Genomic DNA, 25,454 nt, shown 5'->3' on the forward strand with positions numbered 1-25,454 from the left:
AGGAATTCTCTGACTGCCTGCAAGACAGCAGGAGGTTGAGTGACAAAAGGGGTGAGCAGGACTGTGAAAGGTGGCACAGCACAGGGGGATGTAGTCTCCCAACAACCACCCAAATTTCTGCAACAAAACTAAACAAATCACAAAATGTAGGATGTGAGTAGGCCTCTTAAAAGATTAATTAGGGCCAGATTATTGAGGGGCAGACCAGAAACAGATTCAGGAGTGTGAAGGCAGAGAAAAGCACGAGAAAGGAGGTAAGAAAGATGCTGGGCATGCGGAAATCATACAAATCATACAGTGGCTTCAGACATTACAGGTTCAGGCTATGGTCAGCCCTACTGCTGTACAATAAGGAAAGGGAACTTTTCTGGATGGTTTAGGTATAGAGATTACTTTACTCTAACTGCTACACACCTAACATTTATGGAAATGGATAGTGGCAGGGAGTGGGAGGAGGAAAACAAGTTTTAGAACAAGTGCTCTTTATGAGAAGAGCAGGCCTGGGTGAGTCACTGAATACGGAAGGCCTGGGCTGGCCACGGGCCCTTTGAGAATGGGAGGAGGGCAGAGGAGTGAGAAGCAAGGCAGTTGCTAAGTGGGAAAAATGGGGTGGAGAAAGGAAGGCGGAGGGAAGTGAAGACAGACTTTGCAGTTTTGTATAAGACAGTCACAAGTATCTTCCTGGAAATCAGCTAGGGCAGCCTTTTGCTCCATATAAGGGGCACTGTCTAGACCCAATACTGGCCACTTTTCATCAAGGTTTAGGAGTCCCTTTAACTACACAATTATGTCCTCACTGTACAACAAAACAGTGTTTATTTACACAGCAAAAGAGCCTAAAGGGCTTGCTCTATTGGCTTTCATGATAAGACACATTGTACACAAAAAAGATGAACAACAGGTCTCAAACACTAGTCTGTTTTTTTATATCTAGAGTTTAAATTAATCTAGATATGAATTTCCAGTAAATTATTTTTATGTCTCAATCTTGTTCCCTAAGGAATGTTTTTCCTTATAATAATTTTCTATCATCTTAACCAATTTGCCCTTCAGTCATTTATGAAAATCCAAAATGACCACATCAAAATGACATAAGTAAAAGCAAAGGTCAGGAGTCAAAGGGGAAGCTACTTCTTGCTTAAAAGAGTATTTTAGCCTAAATGCAAATTGGGGAAAAGAGTAACACAGGATATTTTTCTAGTGTTATATCTCACCCACCAAAGGCAACAATCAGGTGTCAGTCAGAATTTATATTGCATGGCTAAAAGTAAAATAGTTAACCAATAAATAAGAAGGGAAACCATCTGGGGGATGGTCATGATGGAGACTCAGACTTTTGGGGGGAGGGGGGGAAATGGGCATTTATTGAAACCTTAAAATCTGTACCCCCATAATATACCAAAATAAAAAAAATAATTAAAAAAAAATAAGAAGGGAAATATTGATGTCTTAAGATAAAGTTCAACTAACCTCGACTAAGAACAAAGATAACCAGATGATTCACTGACTCACTCCCTGATTATACACCAAATTATAATACCAGCCAGGAATAATAATAATAAAGTTGGGTACATATCACAATTGTCTCTAAATTACTGACAGCCATTCATTCTGACCTAGTAATGGGGATTTGTCTTAGCTTTCATACATCTCTTAAAATAAGTGTTCTAATTTTAACTTGATAGAATCTCAAAAGAGTCATCCAGATCACAAGACATAGTTTGAACCCAAGCCAGCAATAATCCTGCTTATGTTAGCCGTTAAAATTATCCCTGTGACCTGGTGTTACCAAAAGATCAGATAGAATTTTCATGACTAGTTTAGTAGTTGATAAACATAGCGGGTACATGTGGATGAGACTACAGAACTGTTTAGAACGGAAAAGGAACTAATCTATGACAGTACACACAGGAGCAATTTTAGTTTTCACTAAGCTCTTTATGTGCAGTGTTCAATTAGATACCAAGAAAGAGAAAGACAGCACTGTTTGAGTGACAGTGATCTGGGAAATGTGGCAGCAGTGCCAAGCATCCTCTTGTCCACTTCAGTGCCTCGTGCTCTCTGTTACACTGCCACTCACTCATGCAGCTTCTCAGACTCACATATGTGGGTACAGCCACGCATGAGCCCTTCCCCCACAACCAATTAACCACCTTTCCTCTCTCACCTACTCAGGATCTAAGCTAAGTCACAAACCCAAGTGCCCAAGGGGTGGGACTGATCATGCAGAGGAGGAGTGGATCTGCGGGGGTGGGGACTGTGGGCCACAAGAGAGCACATGCCTCACTGCCAGCAGACAGCTGTTACCCACCAGCAAACAACTGTGGCCCCAGGAACCCACCCAATATATCCTTGCCTTGCAAACTATCCTGGCAATCAGAACAATGTCAATACTCAAAAACGGACTTTAGTAACATAGGCTAGAACCTAGTCAACTACACTACCTACCAGGTTGGCCTCTCTTCACAAACCAGGCCAGGGAAAGACTCACAAAGCCAGGCTACTAGGGAGACTCTCCTGGAGGTAACATGTCTCTCTTAGTTTCTACTGGCTGATTGCTCATTCACTCATTCATTCAACCAACCAACACACACACACACACACACACACACACACCCCACCTGCCAGCATCTGTGTCCACACACTCTGCCTTCCTTCATGTTTCTAAGGAGGAGCTGTCCTGGCACAACCTCTCCACTTGTGCACTGGTCCCATCCCCTTTCACCTACTCAGGGACATCAGTCCAGCATTTCCCTTCAGTTTTCTGCATTGTTAAGGTTGCTCACTCCAACCCTCACATCATTCCCATGCTGTGGGAATATAAAAACATGCTGCAACATCTCCCATCTTTACAAAACAATCACCACCACCCTCTCTTAACACTACATCCCCATCCAGCTGCCACCCTGTTTTCTCTCCCCTTTAAAGCAGATGCCTAGAAAAACTGTCCACGTTCACTACCTTCAATTCTCCTCCTCCATTCTCTTGGACCCGCTTCAATCAGGCTTTCTCCCCATCACTCCACCAGCTGTCCCCTTGCCAAAATCACCAGTGACCTCCACATTGCACATCCAGTGCCAATTCTCATTGTCCTTGTATCAGACCTACCACAGCATCTGACACAGATGGATCACTCCTTCCTCCTTGAAACATTTTCTTTGCTTCTGCAACACTACACTTCCCTGGGTTTCCTCTTACCTTGCTGTCCTCAGTCTCTTATCCCTGTTTCCTCCTTATCTTCCTGCCTTGAAGGTCAATCTTTAGGACACTTTCCTATTGATGATCATTTCCTTGGTTACATCATCTTATCTCAGGACAATAAATATCATTTATATGCTGACAACTGTCATAGTCATATCTCACCCAGACCTCTCAAACTCCTAACTTTTACCTATTCCACACTTTCACTAGGATGTTGACATGCACCTTACACTTCATACATCCCAAAACAAATACATTCCACACGTCTCCGACCAATCCCTACTGCCACAAACCTGCTTCACCCACAGTATTTCCTATCTCAGGAAATGGTGACTCTATCATTCTAGCTGCTTAGGCCACCAACCTGCAATAGTCATATTCGACAAAGTGAGACTGACCAGATGGCCATGCTGAGAAATGGGGCACCTGGGGTCCAGCAGGCATCATTAACACCCAGAAAGGAGGAGCAAAACATCAGTGCAAGCACCGCCTGATTCCTCGACACTCAAACCATGATGAATGTGCCATGCACGGTACAGGAAACTGCACCCCTAAGCAGCTAGGACCGCACACTCCCTCATTCATCTCCGGGGTCTTGAGTGCTGCATGTGTGGTGCATTATGCATGCTCCTGCTCTGCCGATTGAACGAACAGTGAACCAACAAAATAACTGGGGGGGGGGGGAGTGATCCAAACTCTTTCTGGGTCAGCCTAAGGGTTTTGGGTGAAGATGGAGGAGTGTGAAAAGAAATGAAAACAGAAAGGCTATGGTTTCAACAACAATAGTTATGAGGAAAGTTGGAGCCAGGGGGTCTCAGAGATTGAAAAAAAAAAAAACAATCAAATTAGAAACAGTTTAGGACGCCAAAGGTTCAATTTCTTTGGGGAAAATGTTGATTTTAAGTAGGTTTGATAAAGTCTTAGTGAATGAATCAGATTCTTAAAAAAGAAATGGATATGAATATCCTCAAAAGAGCTCAAAGCAGTACAATAAATGGAAAAAAAAATGTCAACTCTCACTAGGCCAGGTCTCAGGTCATATTTGTACTCAAGTAAAAGGGTAAAATAAAATATTTAAATGGAAATTATTTTGTAAATTAGGCTTTGTACTGAATCAATGTGACCAATTAATTTGTGTAGTGGTCTGAAACAATGCCAGAGAATTCTGTATCTTTGCTTTAGGCCTGTTCTTCATAGCATAATATGACCCAAAGAGCTTTTGGTCAGTGGATATAATAGAAAGCAGAAATGGAACTAAATAACTGATTTTAAAAAGACTAATGAGATTTTTTTCTAGCACTAGGCACAAACCAAATTCTATGCTACATGGATGAAACAGGCCCTCCAGTTGGAGAAAAGTTAACAAAAACTAACATTCATTAAAAGCCTACTATATCTCAAACATTATGCTAGGTACTTTCAAAAATATTATTTCATTAAGAAATATATTTATAACTTACTTTCCAATGTGAATACCATGTTTCCCCGAAAATAAGACAGGGTCTTATTTTTTTTCCTCAAGAAGACACCCTAGGCACTCTGGGAGGCCTAGGGGGGCGGATCACTCAAGGTCAGGAGTTCAAAACCAACCTGAGCAAGAGTGACACCCCATCTGTACTAAAAATAGAAAGAAATTAATTGGCTAACTAAAAATACATATAGAAAACATTAGCTGGGCATGGTGATGCATGCCGGAAGTCCCAGCTACTTGGGAGGCTGAGGCAGAAGGATTGCTTGAGCTCAGGAGTTTAAGGTTGCTATGAGCTAGGCTGATGCCATGGCACTCTAGAGCGAGAACACAGTGAGACTCTGTCTCAAAAAAAAAAAAAAAGAAAGAAAAAAAAAGAAGACACACTACACACTAGGGCTTATTTTCAGGGGATGTGTTATTATTTTTAAGTACGGCACAACAATCTACATTTATTCAAATATAGTTAAGTCATCTTCTTCTGGAACATCATCATAACTCTCCAAACCCCGAATTCCATCCTGAATTTCTTGCAACTCTATTTCCTTTAGAACCATTGGCTGCAATCTCTCATGTCCAGCAATAGAGCTCTCGTGGGGCAGATGAGAAGGGCTGCTTGTCTTCTTTACCACTCTGTGACAAAATGCATGGGTTGTGCCGATCCGCTGCATAGCCACACCCATCACTAGGTCTTATTTTCCAGGTAGGGCTTATATTGCACAAATGCTTAGAAATCCTGCTAGGGCCTATTTTATGGGTAGGTCTTATTTTCGGGGAAACACAGTAGTACAAATTAACTTAGAAACTGCTAAATCAAGCATTTTGTTTTTCAGAAATTATGTTTGAGTCATAAAGTGGTAAAACTATTAAGTTTGCTTCTTTTATGCTTTGTTCTACCCAAAGGCTATACAGAGAAAGGCATTAGATATGTTACTTCATGGCTCTAATTCATATTAAGTTTGCTTCATATCAGGCCATCCTTTAGCTGAAATTTCATGTAATAGTAAAAGTCACTCTGTTCTAGATATCCATGACTCTAAGATTCTGAGGTGTCTAAATACTGCGTTGGTGATCTTATAGCACATGGTTGTTTGCAGCTGGTGAGACAAATCCTAGACTCCTTCTTCTGTTAAGCCCAAGTAGCTCTAAACTACTTCAGGGTATCCCATTCTACCTGTCACCACCCATACTGACCTAGGGAAGGCCAGCCAGTTGGTCCTGGAGATCACCTAGGTTATTCTGAACCCAACAATGGGGCTTCAAATTCACAGGGCTCCTTGAGGAATAGCTATGGTGGTCCGAATATTCATAATAGGCTACTTCAGTTTAAAAAGATTTGGACCACGAATTTACATTAACTTAAAATAAAAAAGAAATGTAACTACTTGTGCCTTTTCAGCCCTCCCCAAATTCAAGGGAATATAAGAAAAAATGTCCTTGGAAACGGGTCTCTGCAAGAAAAACAAAAAACGTTTTCTGGCAAAGGGAAGGGAATATGAGTTCTTTGATCTGGTTTCAGCATTCCTAAATAGGCAGCAATGGGGTGAGACAAGGCATGGCTTTGAGCAGTCTAATCACAGAAATGCACAGCTGACACCCCAAGGGTGAGCCATATCACAGCAGCATCAACTTTCGTCAGCAATGGGCAGAGGAAGTCTGGCTAATGGGTGGAATTTCTCCTGACTTGCCCAGTATATCATATACTCTATGGTTATGGCAATAAACCAAGGAGATTTCCAAAATTAATAATAAGCACTCATGCATTGAGCCAGGAGAAAGAAATCATCCTAATCATTTTGGTAATTTTGATCTCAAACTGTTTTCTGGGGAAATTCATTTAGAGGATATAAAAATAACTGGGTTCCTGAGAGAGAAGGCAAAGGTTCTAGCAAATAAGTCCATCTTGCCCTTCAAAACTTAATTCTTCTCCATCTGCTTCTTGTTCTTCTGTGTTAAAAATATCTCAAGCAATGTCTGTGCAAACCAGGCTATCCCTAAAAGATACAGTACGCTCAATGATGGTAAGGTGGAAAATCAGATGAAGTCAACCTGAACCACATGCTAACTATGCAGAATTGAGTAAAACAGCCACACTATTAAAAATTCTTTGTGGCCTAGTGTGGTGGCTCACACCTGTAATCCTAGCACTCTGGGAGGCCAAGGCAGGACGATCACCTGAGGTCAGGAGTTCAAGACCAGCCGGAACAAGAGCAAGATCCTATCTCTACTAAAAATAGTAGTCCCAACTACTCAGGAGGCTAAGGTAGGAGGATCACTTGAGCCCAAAAGTTTGAGGTTGCAGTAAGCTAGGCTGACGCCACAGCACTCTAGCCCAGGTGACAGAGCAAGACTGTGTCTAAAAAGAAAAAAAAATTCTTTCTCCTTTGAACTCTCATCTTTTTGCTGAATTTAGTCAATTAAATTATAAGCGACTGCCCTATAATAGGCAAATTTGGCTCTAGGGGGTCAAGCTATCATGGTTTGCAGGAACACTGTTCAAACTTGCAGGATTAGTTATGAAGTAATAAGAATTGAAATGAATCAGGTCCACAATGCCAAGGAAGACAGATTTGTATTTTACAAGGCCAAGGACTAAGAGGCAAAAATAATGCTTCTCTTATCCCTCCCTCGATAGTAAATCCTGTTGTTTGCTTTACTCAGAACACAGTTGCTATGTTTTAAGAGTTTGCCTGTCTCACTGTAGAAGGGGAAGAGAATTAAGAGGCTGTAAAATTTTGGAGACATATGCCAAGAGAACAGTTCGAGAGGAAAGAACACAGATGCTTGTAAGCCTTATCTGGGGAACGTTGACAGAGGCTTCCCAAGAAAGAACAGAAAAGGAAACATTTCTGCCACAGAAAGCCAGCCATGCTCATCACTGTGGTGCAAGACTTGTGGAGAGGACTTTGGACAATGAAGAAGAGGAATGAAAGACCCTTTGTTTTCCGCTCACTCGGGAATGCCCAAACGGGATGGTTTTGGAGAAAAAAGCCCAGTCAATGAAGGGCTTCGCTGCCCACGGCTGTGTCTCAGGATCAAACCTGACAGCTAGGCCCCTGTTCAAGAAATCTGAATCATCTTCTCAGTTCCACACAAATGACTCAGAGGCTAAAGAACAGCATCCAGGGCCTCATAGTGAGATAAAAATATTGCAACAGGGCTGTATTAGTTGCAAGGTATTAATCAAAGCTGCACCAGGCACTGTGCTAAACAAGCACGTTACCAAAAACAAACAACAAATGTCCACGGAGTATTTTGTGTGTATTAACTCACTTCATCCTCTTGACCACCCTATGAGGCAGGTACTATTTTCTTCTTTGTTACATATAGAGGAACTGAGGCACGGTCTTAAGTCATGTAGGAGAAACACGAGGGAGTGAGGACATATGCCCTGCCATTCTGGCTTCACAGATTACTCTCAACTCTACACTGCCTCTTAAACAAAAATGACTAATAACTTAGCATTTACTGAGCAGTATGGTAGGCCAGGTCCTCGTCTAACCACTTTACATGATGACCTCCCTTAACTCTCACAATAACCCTATGAAGACACTGAGGCAGAGAGAGGTGAGTACCTGGCCCAAGGACACTATCTGGTAAGTGGCTGCTCCGGGTTGCGTCCTGAGGTCATCCAGCGGCAGAGCCCCTACTCTTAACCACAACACCACACTGCTGCCAGCATCTTGCTTCATCCTCACAACCACCACGGAGGGCGCTTTCAACACCCTCTTTCTGCAGTTGAGGGAAACAGAAGCAGCCCAGCAGCCAGTCTGAGGCAGAAGTTGAGTCTGTGCCCAAATTCAGCCCCTTCAAGTTTTAAGTCTGCAGAGCTTACAGTCTTTGTTCTTGACCGTGACACATGGATGGTTTACCAGAGGGCCAAGCACCCCAGGAACTGCTGGGAACCTTGTCCTGTAAGGCAGCTAAAAGCCCTCGGATACTCCAAGAATAAGGCCACAGATACCACAAAGGCTTCTCCCCATTACAGCCACGTTTCTATAGCAGACAGACTTTCCTCAAAGTTCCCACCCATTATTTTTCTCAGAATGATAATGGGGCACCCCCAAAATTTTAAACCCCACTCCCCTGTCCTTATCATCCCCAACAAAAGGCAAACCCTTTGGACTTACGCTTTAAACGCTGGGAGGTAGGAGTATATAGAAATGCTGCTTAGGTTATAAATAAATGGCAGGTGTTTTTTGATATCTGTTGTTGCCCAGCTGCTAAAAAATGTGTTCAGTAAGCCCTGGTCCCCACCTGAAAGAAAAAAAAATATGAATTACAGTTATCAGATCTCTAGGACAGTACAATAATTTTATAGGAGTACATAACTAGACCTTCAAAAATAGGTGCTAATTCCATTTTAAAGTAATAAATTCCTTGCCACACCCATTAAGGACATTTTGGGCATGGTCATTTCCCTGATTTAATTAACTCATTCAACAAATATTTATCGAGCAGCAACTATGTACCAGACACTGTACTAGACATGGTAGAATCAATGGTGCACAAGAGAAACGGTCCTCATCTCCCCGAGGGTCCGGTGGGCAGGGGGAGACAGTGATACCAGTAAATCAAGAGTCAGTGAGCATCACAGATGGGGTGAGTGCAGTGAAGGAAAGTACAGGGTACCACAGTACCTGTGGAATCACTCGAGCCTCATCTGATGGGTCAAGGAAGGCTTCTGTGAGGAAACTGTTTAAACCAAGATCTGAGAGGTGCAGAGGAGACCTTGACAAACACAGGTGGAAGGAAGGAGGGTAAATGGTGTTCCACGAAGAACTAAAACAGCTTGCACTGCAGACCTGAGTGGGCATGAACACGAAGCTATGACGAAGCTATGGAAAGACAACCTGGAAGGTGGACTGCAGAGTGTGAATCAGTTGCATGGCCCAAGGTGAGCCTCAGAGAGGTTGGCAGGGACCAGACTACTTTGGGATCTGATTTTAGACTTTATCTCCAGTTAAAGGTTTTAGACTTTTTCCTAAGAGCAATGGGACAGAAAAAGCAGCAAAAAGCAAGGGAGCAAACTGGGATAATGGAACTGTTTTCTGGGGCTCCCAACTGTTGGCTCACTGGCAGAGGGGCAGAGGCCACATTGCCCCTGTGGTGTGCTCTGGTGCTGCTCACCAAGTCTCTGGGCAGGTCCCCGGTCAGTCATCACTGTGGCAAGGTCAGCCACAGTTATAAAGCAAAGTGCTTGCTCAGCCCATGTGTTCCTGAGCTTCATGTCTTTCTCAGAAAGTGAGGGCCATGTCCATTTATTCAAAAGAAATAAAAACAATGAAAATCTAAAAAGCTAAGTGTCTGATCTAAACTTTTTTTTTTTTTTTTTTTTGGAGTTACTATAGTAAGATCAGGGCTTTAAAGTCCAAATGTACCTTACACATCCCTCTGTGTATCCCATCCTTTCCAAATACCCTCAATGAACAATAAAAATCAAAGGCGCTCACTGAATGAATGTCTATGGAGCAACCTCTCTGTACATAGCAGCCCTGACAGGTCCCACATTCCTCAAGGGACAAAAAGCTCAACAGAAAGTCAGAGTTCCCCCTTTGTAAGTTCTACAGGACAACAGCGATGGCAGAAGGATATATTTCACTGCTACAAAAATGTAATGGACTGTTTATGTCCCCCCAAATTCATACATTGAAATCCTAACCCCCAAAGGTAACCCTATCTAGAAGTGGGGTCTTTGGAAGGTGATTAGTGCCCTTATAAAAGAGGCCCAAGAGAGGTCCCTCACCTCTTCTGCCACATGAAGTTTTATAGCAAAAAGACAGATGTCTATGGACAAGGACGTGGGTTCTCTCCAGACACCAAATCTGGTGGCACCTTAATCTCGGACTTTCCAGCTGCCAAAACTGTGACAAATAAATTTCTGTTATTTATAAGCCATCCAGTCTATGGTATTTTGTTACCACAGCCTGAACAGACTAAGACAATAAATAGATATGAAAACGAAAGACAATTTTAGCTATATAAGCAAAGTAATATATCCCAAGGCACAAAATATTAAAGCCCAAACACCATGCCATTCATCAGAGGCTTATTGTGCATTCTACAGAGATGCCCTGACTGTGGGACTAGATGCTGGCAGCTGAACTACAGAGGCCTGAAGTCTTACTAATTTCCTTTTACACATGATCAAAATAAAGGCTGAGGAACTGTTCATGGCAGTTTTAGTCATACTAAAGCAAAACCAGAAACAGCTCATAGATCCAAGAGACCTATGAATGTGGTGCATCCATATAATGGAATATCACTCAGCAATAAAAAAATGAACAAACTACTGATACACACAACAACCTGGATGAATCTCAAAGTAATTATGCTGAGTGAAAAATTCCAGTCCACTCCCACAAAGTTACCTACTGGGTGATTCCATTTATATAACATCCATCAAATGATAAAATGATAGAGACAGAAAACAAATTTATGGTTGCCAGGGGTTAGGGAAGAGAGAAGAGAGGCAGCCATGGGGGTAAAAGAGTATCATAAGGGATCCTTGTGATGGAGTCGTTCTGAATCTTGACTATGGTGATGGTCACACCAATAGACACATATGACAAAACTGCATACACACACACACACACACACACACAAATGAATACATGTAAAACTGGTAAAATCTGAATGAGTTGGTGCTTGTGTTAATGTCAGTTTTCTGGTTATGGAGGTATTTTAGTTACGTAAGATATCATCATCACTGGGGAAAACTGGGTGAAGGATATTTAGGATTTCTCTGTATTATTTCTCACAACTACATGTAAATCTACAATTCCCTCAAAATAAAGTTTTTTTTCTAAAAGTCTGAGGACTAATGTGATTAAAATGCAAAATACAATCAGGAACTGTTAGTATTTAGATTCTAAATTCCATGAGAACAGAGATTATGAGTCTGTTTGCTTACCATTATAAGTCTACCATGTAGCAGAATGCCTTACACATGGGCAAATTATTTGTGGAATGAATGCAAAAACCCTGAAAATATTCTGTAACAGCAGAAAAGTTTAAAAAACTTACATATTCTACCATACAGGAATGGTTAGTACATAGTGATACTAACCACTCAGAGAAATATTTTCAGCTATTAAAAATAATGCCTATAAAGCCCACCAATCCGTTGTATGATATATAAAGATATACAGCTACATACATTATGACTATAACTAAGAACATAAACATTAATAAACATTTATATTGGAAGACAATAAATGAAATAGTAATTACATTAAGGGATTGGTGTAATACATGTTCCTTTCCCCTACTTTTCCCTATTATTTTTGTAATTTAAAAATATTAATATGACAGGGGGCAAGAATAAGAATTATGCTAAGATTTTCTTTCTAAAGATTCTTAATAATTTATTTTTACTGTGAAATGTGATACTATCAAAAGAAAAATATACATGTAGGTTATAAAGCATATAAATAAAACTCTATCTACTATTTAATTTTAAAACCTAAGTCTTAATAAGACTTCTTTAACATAAGCAATTCTACTTAAAATGACTACTGGCCACACGTAACACAGTGAAGAAATCTAATTCCACAGAGGCCTGAATAGTAGTTGTAAAGCAGAACTTCCAAATCCAAACTGCGTAAGCCTGGGAAACAGGAGTCAGAGCTGCTGATCCCTCAGAGCCCCTGGCTGGTTGCCTCTGGCTACCAAAGGCCGTTTCTGTTTACTCTTGGGTACCCTACCAACATCATCTATCCATTAGCTGCATGCCACAGGAAGGCTGAGATGCACTGAGGGTACAGGAAACAAACAAGGAGGAGAAAAGGCAAAAACAAGAACTGGTGAATCAATGGAATGGTGCCCATTAAATTGGCAAATCCTTGCCTCCAGAGGGGACGACACAGATCATGAAGGTTCCCTAGCCACTGACCTCATCATGTGACTACTAAAAGTCACCTTTTAGCTCAAAATTGTGGATTAAAAATAGAATTAAAGGCCACCTAGAAGTCTGTGGCTTCTCAAATAATTTTTAAATTCAACAGTCTAGATATCCTAACCACCATTTCTCAAATGCACAGTTCCACATTTCAAGGCCAAATATTTTAACTTCAACAGAAAAATCTATGTATAGTAGTATCAATAGCTTCTCTTTAGAAATCTTTAAATGAGAGCACAATTCAGAGCAGAATGCAAATTTAAGCATGCCCATGTTACAAAACGTACAAGGATGCCATGAAGACTGAATTTCCACTACAAAAGCTCTAGGACTTTTGTCCAGTATATTCTAGTCAGACTTCCAGAGGCAGCTTTATTTAATCTGACAGGTTAAGACGCTGTTAATCTCACTCATCTCATAACCAACAAACATGATTAGCAGGCATCGCCAGCAGCTGTGATCCAGCAGGCCAGGGCGTGGCAACACAGGTGAGAGATAGGGAGAAAGGGAAAGGAACAAGGGGCACATGGCATTTGCCTGCAAACAAAAGCAAATATCTGATTCTGTATCATTCTTCCAACAGGCTGCCCAAATGCTAGTACATGATCACCTTACGACTATGTACTTAGTATATTCTTGGTCTTGTCAGCAGGGTAACCATGGACACACCATAGTATTTATCAGAACCTGGGTCTATTAGCTTCCTAAGACAGAAATGGAGTTGAGTGCTGTCTTTTAAATTTGTGCCTTTGTTCAGTGCTTGTGTGGTTTGTGTGTTCTTCCATAGTTTGTTGGCAGCTTGCTTGTCTACTGTGGGTAAGTGAGTTAATTCTGGTTTAAACATGAACCCTAGTATCCCAGCCACAGGAATGCTCCCCCTAGACTCATGCTATTCAAACTTTGGTCCAGGTTCTAGCAGCATGGGCATCACCTGGGAGTTTGACAGAAATGCAGAATGTTGGGCCACACCCCAGAGCTACACAATCAGAATCAATATTTTAATCCAAGGTGATTTATTTGCATAGTAAGATTTGAGAAGCACTGGTCTATAGTCTTTTGGAGAATGACTCCTTTTTTAATCAGAGGATGTAATTCTTAAAAATGTCTAAAATTATAAAAATTTGATACAGGCATAATAAATATGAATAAAATAGGTTCCAGCTCTCTAATGGTTCCCAATCCAAAAAGATGGTGGATAGACAGATATCTAGCAAAGAATTTAAAGTAAAATATGTTTTATATTATAATCGAGCTATAGACAAGTACTGAAATGAACACGTGACTCACTCTATAAAACTGACTTCCTATAATACATTTGGCAGATGTCATCATTACTGCCTATAGTGAACATGCCAAGGATTACTAAATTACAGCTTATGAATGGCCCAGCTCTTAGGGATATTTTTATGAGGTTTACTGAGGATCAGTGGATTAAACCCAGGTGGCTTATAGAAATCCAGGCACTTGGAGCTTGGGTCCCAGCATAACTGCATCAGCCCATCTAAGTCAAGAACAACTGATTTATTTTACCACTTCATGTAATAGCTTTTGTTTTTCACTCTTTTTTAAAAAAGATTCTTAATAACCAAGTCATTAAACTATTACATAAATGCAAGGAAACATTTATTGTTGGCTTAAATTTCACTTTCTCAGGCTAAGGTAGGTCCCTCCTGGTCTAGACTCTCTTAGCACTCTGAACTTATCAGAATATGATTAACCGTAACTGTAATTAGTTACTAAATGTCTGTAAAGTCTCATAGAATACAAGCTTTATAGAGGCAGGGATAAAATTTTTATTATTTACCAGTCTATTTTTGGCCCTTAAACTTAGCATCTTGCCCAGATTAGAAATTAAAATGATTTTTCAAATACTGAAGGAACCTTCCAGACTTTATAATACAATGTGAGACTATCAACTGTGCTGCTGATTAAAATGACAAAGTATTTCCAAGTACTGTGGATCAGAGGGGAGGAAAAGTACCTATAGAGAGAGAAGAGCCTCCATTATTTCTCCAGTAAAATGAGAAATACACCAGTTGCTCTGTCTACTCAGAGAAATAAATTTTAAGTACTTAATAATTAATCTATAATAAAGCCAGGGTAATAGGTATCTTCTTCCTGTATCATTCTCAGGACATATTCTGAAGAATGCTTTGTGGGATAATCCGGAAAGAACGAACGAAAGAAAAAAAAACAAACCGACGTATAGACATCCCAGCCACAGAGTTTAAGAAAGACACTGGACAAGCTGTTGTACTGAACTATAACAATGGTGGAGTCCCAGTACTGCTAGATAGCAGGCCCTCTATAAACATTTGTTAAATGAATGAATGCCTACCTCACAGGACTGTTGAGAAATAAGTGAAAAAGTAAAATGACTAGCATAAGAGCCTGTACACACATTAGCACACTAGTCCTCCTCCTCCTTCTCTAGTTCTCACAGGGTTCATGATCTCTGCTGGTTACAAAGCTAGAAAAAAACAGATGGCTAAGTTAAAAAAAAATACTCATGAGTACAATGAGATAAAAATAGCTCTTAAGAAAAAAAACTTCAGTGTGCTCATTTATTTTGCCATTACATGTTATGGCTTTTGCTTTTCAGCTTATTTAAGATCCTTATTACCTAAACTATCAAATGATATCAATGCAAGATAACAATCATTTTTCAAAGCAACTAATAATCTAAGGGCAGCAAGCAGACTAGTGTTTGGGAGCAACTGGGGAAAGCCAACACGGGAACATAACTATCCAGGCAGAACCTATCAAGTCAAGGAACCAAGTGAAGCACACCTAAATCTCTGGGCTCATTTGGTTTGGAGGAGACAAGTACCATCTTGAAATACTTCAGAACTTCATTCCTTTTTTGGGCAGGACCAGTATGAAGCCTAATTAACTACAAAGATTAAGGAAGGTGACATGGGGTCAATTTTATACTTTAATAGAATTTAGCACCAAATCTTTTCTGTTAAAAATATTTTTACAACATTGTACTCTGTTTAAGGGTCTCAATGACCACTTAGAGTGTAGAACACACGTATACTGCCCCCACAGCAGATTCTGCTTAAAGTAAAAGCATATCTAATAATCTGCCACCAATTTATTCTCTATTTTTTCCTTCTTTTTGAAAATTCGACTACAGACCAAAATTTCTAATACACCAATCAAAAGATTAGGTCATCTAGGTTACAGTAATTAAAATGAGTATAAAGATTAAAAAAAAAAAGACACTCCAAATTGAAAAATATGAATTCCCCTGACTTAGGTTTTTTGAAACACATACATATGAAATTAATAGACAGCAATTTTCAAGCACTAAACTGTTATCTTCAACTGTACAAGCACCCTTTAGATACTTTAGTCCAAGTGGAAAAGAAAATAAACCTCAACTTGCATTCAGATTGATTTTTTCAAATTAAGAGTCAAGTGTATCAGCTTCATTTCACATAAGTATATGGTGGAGGCAAAATTGCTCATTAGTACCTACAATATCATGGCCTCTCTCTTCCCCTCTTAACTGCCAACAAGCCCTGGAGTTAACCTTATGTTAACATCTTATACAATGCTAGTGTATAACTATTTCACAACAGCTATTGTTCAATTTTTCAGGAAACATGTAACTTCAGTGATGAAGTAAGTATCAAGACAGTTTGAAGATATAAACAATAGTATAGGAACTTAGATTCTTCACTACGGAAAATTAGATGCCAGCCATGAATTAAGTATATAGTCACTAGATCTCATACTAGTATCCTAATACTCTAGATATTTGGGAAGAAAGAGAAGTCAAGGTACCTAGCATGGTTTGCCATATTAGGATCATTTTCTTGGCCAGAAACACAGGGAGTGGGGTGGGGAGGCGGTATGGGAGATGTGATTAGAGGGCTGGTGATTAGGAGAATGACAGCCACATTCTTTCACACCAGAAGGGCTGTGAAAGCAGCTGCAAATGCTCAGCCATCAGCGGCTGTCGGTGGACAGCAGGCCCCACTAGTTTCTGTTGAATATAAGGCAAGAGATTAAGCGGGACTTGTAAGATACTCAGACTGAGATACAGTCATCTGCAAAACTGGTCTTCCATAATCCAAAAATCTTGGGGCAAAACTGAGAGGAGTTGGGGGGAGGAGGAGGGAGAGCCTGTGGTTATTAGAAAAATGTAAGTAAGAGTGGAAGAAATGCCTGAAAATGTTCAACTTGATGCCTATGGCATGACACATAAACAAAATTTTTAAAATATAATTCTTAATATGATTTTATTAAGCTATGAAAACTTGAGGCAAAGCAAGGTTAGTGCCGTCAGACCGTTCATAAAGAAATACTTTATTAATATCAGGCATAAATCCAACAAGTCTTTAGGTCACATGAGTTCACACACTGATTCAAGTGGACAGTAAGCCTCTCCAGGGAGGAGGAGGAGCAGGCTCCCAAGGTATGGCGTGAGCTTTCTCTGCTGAGTAAAGCTTAGTAACACATACTTCAAGTGAAAACAGTCTTTCATTTGAGAGCTGCTAGTTTACTCTTCTGTTGAATTTAAACATATGGACAACTAATTATAACTTCTCAGCTACATATTTGACTACTTTTCAACTCTTTCAACTAAGCATTTCTAGTAACAGAAAATGCAATCCTTTGCCACCAATGAGGCAGTAAATGGAATACCTCCAGAGGATGGCCACCTTCTGGAACCTGCTGCTGAATAACAAAATGTGCTAGCAGGCACAGAGGGAATCTCCCTATGGTTTAATATTCTGGCTGAACATGCAGAAAGTGCTTTCTAGTAGAGCATTTTACATACATTCAGGCTTCTTAACAAATTCATCAACTCCTCTAGTGCCTCCAGATTCTAGAACATGATAGATGGTTCAGGTTAGTTTCTCTCAGTTAACTAATTTGTTTTATATTCTAAAATTGTGACCTGGATAGTTTACCATGGCACACTACTGTTCGGCATTCAAACTCTTTATCTCTCAACAACATTTGATATTCTTCTAGGTTACAAATCAGATTCTATGCATGATTAAAATCATGCAGATTTTAGGCATTTGGCAGGCCATAAGATCCACTTTAGAATGTGATTCACTTACTGAAGTTGAGAATAGTTACACTGAATTTCTGCCAGGATTCTATTGAACTTCCTTCAAATTGCAAGAGAGGAGGTAAAGAAAGCTACGCTCTGATGGCAAGGTTAAGACAAACAGTGGACTTCTGCCAAAAATACTCTCATCTTCCTTTTACACAAAAGTAACTGTTTCAGTATAAGCAGTAGGAATAAGGAATACATGTTTTGAACTTGAATGACAAGACACCTTTCATTCCCAATATGAAAGGAAAAATAGCAGAAGCTAAAAACATGTCAGTAAAGTGGGGAAGTTTCATTTAGCCTTGACTACAGTGAACATTTAACACATTATTACTTTCTTACTTTAAGGTTCCTTGAAACAAGATTGTACTTCTAGTCAGATGCTGCCGTCCACTATGGTTCAGATATTTCTGCTCTGTTTTGGAGCGTGTTATGCCTCAGCAGACTTTCTTAACCTCGGCACTATTAACGTATGGGCTGGACATTTCTTTGTTGTGAGGGTCTCTTCTGTGCACTGTAGGCCGTTCAGCAGCATCCCTGGCTTCTACTCACCAAATGCCATTTGCACCCTTCTCCCTCAGTTGTGACAACCAAAAATGTCTCCAGACGTTGCCAAATGCCCCTTGGAGGTCAAAATCATCCTTGTTTGAGCAAACTACTAGCTTAGACTATAAACTAGCTAAACAGTAAAATAAAATGAAGACTTGAACTTCCTTATTCTTGTCAATGATATTTCACATAGCTGCAATTTCCAAAACTTCACCTAAATGACTAAACAGAATTCAATTTCTGTGAATAGTAACAACAAAAAACCAATCTCAGTTTTTTGTAAAATTTTATATGTTTTAACTTAAATAATCTAACAAATTTTTAGATTTAATGATTTAAAAGTTTAAATTTAAGATTTTGATTTTTAATTTTATAACTAATCAAAATGAATCCACGTATGTGCACCCTGGGTTGAATTTTACGTCAAACAAGAAAGACTATTCCTTATTTATTTATTTATTGTTTTATTTAATTTTAATTTTATTTTATTTTAGAGAAAGACTATTTCTGCTAGTTCCAAAAGATCTACTCACTGCAATCTCAGATCTGCTCTTGGAGAGGGAAGAGGAGGAAAGAAGCACCTGGTGTGAGTGTCTGCTCCAGAGCTCAGGCCTCTGGCGCATCCCCTTGTTCCTTCCTGGGCTGTGTTACAATGTCAAGTATCTGATAATGAGCCACTGCTGGGAGGCTTCTTAGAGCATGTCCTTCTTCCTCTCTCTACTGGGTCTTTTATTTAAAAGAACTATCAATGGTAATTTTAAAAGAACTGCTTTTACATATTAACTATTGGTTTTGTCTTTTTTTTTTAAATGGCTTATTATTTATTATTTCAGAGACCAGTCTGCAATGAAAGCATACCTACAAATTCATTGATTAAAATTCTTCAAAGGATGTGAGGTCCTATATCACAGGTAGTCAGAACCTTTATAAATATATATAGCTACAGACATACTTATGCACGATACAAAATGGATTCTAACTTTGTCAATGTTCTACTCCTTGGCCTTACAGATATCACTCTGACACACAATATTACAGAAAATGAGAGTTTGGAAGCAAAGACTATTCATATAAACTTTCCAGCTTCTTTTTTAAGGCCTCCCAAGAGACTGAGATCCAAATTATCAGAATTATTCCTCAAGTTTCCATGGAAACAGTGCTGGATCCTCTTGTTATCAATGGCTGTCAGTCAAATCCTCCTGAGCTTAAGATTAATCAGGTTTAAACATGTTAAAGTTTTTTATTCAAACAGTGTTTTGAATTTTTTAATAATCATGGTACATTTATCACAATCTAATCTAGAAACAGGGAGGCTATTTAAAGAGAACCCTGTAAAATTGCCTGTCTTAGGTTAATCTTATGCATCTATAGAGAAAAAGCATGTACACACACAAACACACAACAGTATTTCCCAAAAGAGTGCAACTTAAAATGCTTGCTACATCTCATGTATCTTCCAGGCACAAGAAACCTCCGCAATTATATCCCTGAGGAGAACAGAATAGCCCCTGTAAGTTACTAATAGCTTACCAGATGTGAAGATGGCAGATACATACCATCAAAACTACCTTGCTCGGAAGCAAGGTGTAAGAGCTGATTATATGTTTCAACTGAAGGCTGATATACAAAGACTCCGGAATTGAAGCAGTCAGGCCACCCTGGGTCTGGTGCTGCTGACAATTCTTCTCTTTCAAAAAGATCATCAATATTTGCTAGGACCTGATTCAAAGGGGGAGAAAAAACATTACAGGAATGTTCTGCTGCAACAGACCCTTCTTAAGTTCTCCCCATGTCATCCAACACAAAAGATGATGACAGCTGTAAGACAGCCTGGACCTATCTCCTTCATCACCTGACACTTTTTATGACAGTGGCTTTATCTGAACGTTACTGGCAAGCCTTGACAGCATTCCTCAAATGCCTATAAGGTCTCCATTACTACATGCATCTTCTCAGCTCTCAAAGCCACACTCACCAGAGTATCTGCATCCATGAACACACATTTTGAATACTGTGTAAGTGACCAGCAGTGGAGCTTCGTCAGCGTGACGCCCAACTCAGGCCTCTTCATTAAGGTTAGATGAGCAGAATCACCACTGTCCAAGACATCTACCATTATGACTTCGTCAAAAACTGTCTCTAAAACTTTTCTGTCAAAATAAAATCCAGAAAACAGCACTTAGAACTTTTCAGAACAAGTGACCTATCTAATATAAAACTGCTGCCTTATAATCCTCTCCATCAATTACCAGGACAGTCCGTTGCTTTGGTATAGTATACCCCCTTAAATCTGCCCCAGTTTTACTTCAGGACAAATTGTATTTATTTGCATGTGCAGTTAACTCTACCAAAGTATTAAGAACTAATTATGGAGAGAATGAGATTCTTGTCTTAAAATATTATTATAGAAGAAGTTGTCTATTTTTTTTTATTGTATCACTGAATATCTGGCAGGTTGTAGAAACAGTATATAAAAATGGGACATTTGGTAAAAGTACATCTTTGCAACAGCCTATGTATTTGACAATGATGTTTTATTAGAATTTATTCTATTGCATATTTTTATAAATTATGCTGAGTAAATGCATATAATATCTGCAATGAACCTTATAACTAATAACTTTTGCTAAAGCAATTGACTAAGAATTTCCTGAAGCACTGTGTCCCAAAAGAAATTAAAGGGCTCAGTTATTAGGTCACCATTTTTTAGAATCCAATATAACTAGCATTTATTAAGTGCTTAGCACTCGATTTGGGTATAATGAGAGACTCACTTTGGCTTATGAGATACATTTCTCCATGCTTCAGATTAACTAAAACTTTATTTTAGAAAGTTCTTGAGGTGAGTTAGTAGGGTAGACTTGGATAAGATACTTAACTCAGCACAAGGGAAAACATAGTATAAAAACATCATCATTGAACGTTTATAACAACGTCAGACATGCAGAACAAAACTGGTATTGTATTCTGTCTCCAAAGTTGTACAAAAATATGTTCTAGTTCACACGGTAAATTTGATCTTTTTAGAGAAGAAATGGTTAGGGGCATCATTGACCAAAGTAAATTGGTGGTGGTGGTGGTGGTAGGGAATCCAAGACTAGATCTGGTTTCTTTCATACATCCTCACCGATAGACTACGAATTAGGACATACATATAAAGAGACAGTTGTTTTGGCATCTTCTTAAATTACCATTTAGGAACAAGGTTGTTAGTGAAAGACATGCATATATGTATATATAATGTCTACTTTTCAGAGACATTTGGCCTGTGCCTACATTTTCTTAAAAGTCATAAGAAGGGCATTTTCCATTTCTAAGAGGGCTAAGAGACCAAAACAAACAAACAAACCCCACATCATAAAGCTGCTAGTATGCCCAGATATTTTCAAAATTAAGAACTAGGTAGTTTATTCAGATATTTCAAACTTTAAGTCCAACAAATCAAAGGGAACAAGTCCAATCAACAAGCAGCTTGTGCTCCTTAGTGTGCTTCCCCCTAGCAAAACCTCCAGTTCAGAAAGCCCTTTGGTAAAGATGCTAGTGTACTGTATTATAAATAAACATCTTTAGGTTACAAAAGGGTCAACTAGCAATGGAGAAAAATGGCTACTTTTCTTTCAAAGTCCTGGTCTGAAACAGGAAACAATGTAGCCCCTGCAGCACTTTGGGAAAGGAGTGCAAGTGAATTGTGACTACATAAAGGTGCATTTAAGCAGGGAAAGCCTGGACTGAGACACTCACTCAGATCACCCAGAAAGGCCTGGGTGAAGGGAGAGTCCTCTTTCTTCCACTCCTTGTCGGAATCAGAAAGTGTGTTGGCCAGAAACACGGCCTCCCAGAAGGGAGCCTAGTTGGAATATCTCCCAAAATCTAGGAAGAGGTTTCAGACCCAGGAATCCTTCACTCAGCAACTCTCATCTTTCTCTACTCAGTGCTCAACTCCTGAAAAGGGTATGGCCTCAGTGTCCCCTGATGCCAGAAACAGGGGAGAAGGACTTCAGCGCCTTGCAGACGTGTGGGCGGCAGCGAGGGCCTCACCTCATGGAGTCTGAGACCTGCGGGGTGGTGAGCACGGCCAGCCTCCTGGTGGTCCTGTGCTGTTTCAGAGATGAGCCCAGGACCAAGGCACCTTTGGCGTAGGCATCGTTTGTGGTCAGTGTCACAAAGGCCTGATCTTGATACAAAGAAAAAAAAAAAAACAACACCACACTCATTACATCATCTTACCTGGAAAAAAGCCTTTTCCCCAGGACCCTTTTCAAACAGTAATTTGGCAAAATCAGCTCCTCTGAGATCAACCTGCTCTATTAATAAAGCAGCAGCCTCGTTGGAGGGAAAACCCAAATACCTGCTTCAAGAAAGTTTCAAGACCCTAGCAGGAAATGTCTGGCAACCTCAAGAGGCTGACTGAGCTATAAAAATTATTTATGTTTGGACATGCTAAATTCTCAAACTAAACAATAGCTTAACACCCACAGGGTGAAATTCAGGCAATTAACTGGTAGTAATGAAGAGATCAAGAAGTGCATTTCCTAGTTCTTCTACCAGGTACTGTAGACAGTTTTTTCAGGCAAGCACAAATCCAACTGTCAATCTCAAATGAGGCAGTCTGAGAGCAGAGGCCATATTCTTCATTCTGGAGCTTATGTTTATGCCATGCCTCAGGCTTTTTATACTTACTGTTTCCTCAACCTGGAGCAAAAGCTCCCTTGCCCCAACACTCCTGAAGAGTCACTTTGAGTCTGCTCAAATATCAACTTCCCAGAGAGGACTTCCCTCCTTGACACTTCTTTCTAAATAGTGCCAATCACTGTTAAATGGATTTAGAGACCATGTGAGAAGCTCTAACAAACCTGTGCCTCTTCTTCTTTGAAGAGGCCAGCTTTACCCCCTACCCTGTCCTCTGGATGCCCTCCCCAAACAGACAGAGACACACATACCCCGATCTCCAATTATCACTTAGTTGGCAGAAGAAAAGGCAAACGTGGATTATTCTTCCTTACTGAACAATCCCCACCCTCCCAAGACCACCAGCTAAGGCTTTAAGATTTCTCCTCCTTCCCATCAACTATCCTGTGGAACACTCCATCTCCAAGAAGATTTAACGTTAGCAAGTTGGTAATTTGCTATCCAAATGTATAAGACACTTAGGACCAGGCTCTGGCAGGGGTCATTTGGGGGCACAGTTGCCCAACCAGGGAGTTAGGACACTTTGTTATGAAGTCATTCTCTTTCTATCTTGGGTACCCTCATTCTCCCTTGCCCATTTTCCAATGTGGAGGTAGTGGAAATTCTACTGAGAAGTGAGAGGAAGTTGTGGGTTGCTGAGTGGGCCAGCACATCCCTCAGCTGCTGACCTGAGAGCCATCTTCACACATTTTGCTGGGCTCTCTTCCAGGGCAGGCAAACTACTCAATTATAGAAGGACAATTCTCCACCCTTGGAGGGCCACGGATTTCCCAGTCAGTCACACTCTAAGAAAGCTCTGAACAGTGACACCTGTCCTTCAACATGCCCATCAACCTCTACCTGTACTTGTTTCTATTGTCTTCCACCCATAATAAGATGGTAACATTTGCAAAGTTAATCAGCACCAAAGGTACTTAACTTGGGCAAAATGACTCAAAAGCAGTCCAGAATCCAGGAGGTAATGGAGAAAAGTTTAATAAGGTGGGTAGGATTCAAGGATTTCAGGAAGCACGGATATGGATAATTTCCAAGATTAAATAAGTGTCAGAACAAATGCTTAGGACACAGGTTAGAATACCAGATCTAGCAAACATTACCAGTGATCAAGAATGACCAATGACAGCTGGGCAGCAGTCTAATTTTTCTAAAGACGGCTGAACTCAGGGTTACACCTGCCATCTTTCTGGCGGTTCAGTGGCTGTAATAACGCCCGCTATTAGCCTCAACGACGCGGAAGGATCAGTTACCTCGGAGCTTCCCAGTCCTCCTGGCAGATTGGCGGAGCGGCCCGGACGCCCAGAGGCCTTGCAACAAGTGGGGCTGAGGCCGGCGCCCTCCCGGGGCCCCTACCCGAGGACTCTAGCCCGGCTCCCAGTTTCCGCAACTCGGCCCCAAAGGCCTAAAAATAGCCTGAGCGTGACGGCCAGGGCCCGGGCGGGCGGTGGAGGAGCCGGGCCGGGGCCGCCCCTTCCCGGGGTGCCCGCCTGCGGGAGGCCGGGGTGGCTCCCCGCGATCCCGCTGCGCCCGGGGACTGTCGCCCAGCGCCCCCAGGGGAACCCGGCTCCCCGCCCCCACTCGGCCCGGCGCAGCTGCTCCGCCCGCCCGCCCTTCACGGTGAGAGCAGGAGGAAGGGCGGCGAGGAGACGGAAGCAGGAGCGCGAGCCCAGGCGCAGGGCCCGGGCTCTGCCTGGCTGCGCGTCGCTCTGGGCCCCGGGGGCGGCGGGGCAGCAGCTGACGCAGAGAGCAGCACGCTCGGCTGCGGCCGGCCGGCAACTTTGCGGCGGTCCCCGTCCGGCCGGGAACTCCCCCCGCCTGAGGGGCCCGGGAGGAGAGGGGACGCGGCCGGGCTGCGAGGGCGCGCGGGGAGAGGAGCCGGGGGTCCCGGGGGCGGCGGGCCGCGCGGGGCGTACCTGTCATGGTGCTGCGGGGGCGCGAGCGGCCGTGACAGCCGCAGGTTGGTGGCTCGGAGGAGCTGGGCGCCGGGAGGGGAGCGCAGCCCGGGAGGAGGCGCGGCAGGAGCGGGGCCTCCGGCCGGGGCGCTCTTATAGCGGCCGTCACGTGGCAGCGCACGCTCCCGTCCGCTGTCCGCATCCTCCCTGCAGCGCGGCCGGCGGGGCGCGGTGGCCCGCGGGGCTGCTGGACCCGAGGACCCTCCTTCCTCCGGGGCTGGGCCTGGCTCGAGCTCCCCGGCGCCCCTGGTCTTGGTCCCACGGGACACCTGCTTTCGCCGTCCCCCCTGAGCCTGGGAGTTGAAAGGGGACTTGGGGCAGAGTGTAGCATCAAACTCCCAAAGAAGCCAAGGACTAGGGAATCTTAAAAAACAAACGAACAAACCTCAGATCACTATAGTTATAATACTTCTTCTGAACTGCTTGAATGAAACATAAAGTTTAATTCCACTTTTTCCACCTAAAATTTTGTATCAGCCTCTGGAATCATTCCTCAGTGTACTCAGTTTTGTGGCCTTGACTTAAGGCTAGAATGAATATCCAGAAAGTATCATGTAAATTCATGGAGACATCTGTATCAATTAGGTATTTAAGTGCTTCATTTAATGCTTGGACTAGCTC

The 25,454-nt window shown here is 41.5% G+C and overlaps 1 protein-coding gene across 1 annotated transcript in view; it reads right to left on the bottom strand.

Annotated features, from left to right (window-relative positions):
* Positions 1-24,990, bottom strand: part of GYG1 (glycogenin 1) — a 32,223-nt gene extending 7,233 nt beyond the window's left edge. Inside the window, exons 1-5 of the mRNA XM_012782831.3 lie at positions 24,795-24,990; positions 22,234-22,369; positions 20,171-20,345; positions 19,752-19,914; positions 8,800-8,926 (exon numbers count right to left, since the gene is read on the bottom strand). Of these exons, the coding sequence (XP_012638285.1) occupies positions 8,800-8,926; positions 19,752-19,914; positions 20,171-20,345; positions 22,234-22,369; positions 24,795-24,975 (782 nt within the window). The 5' untranslated portion in view covers positions 24,976-24,990. The remainder of the gene's footprint in view (positions 1-8,799; positions 8,927-19,751; positions 19,915-20,170; positions 20,346-22,233; positions 22,370-24,794) is intronic.
* Between the last annotated feature and the right edge of the window lie 464 nt (positions 24,991-25,454).

This window comes from Microcebus murinus, chromosome 1 (genome assembly GCF_040939455.1).
Source record: "Microcebus murinus isolate Inina chromosome 1, M.murinus_Inina_mat1.0, whole genome shotgun sequence".
Taxonomy (NCBI): domain Eukaryota; kingdom Metazoa; phylum Chordata; class Mammalia; order Primates; family Cheirogaleidae; genus Microcebus; species Microcebus murinus.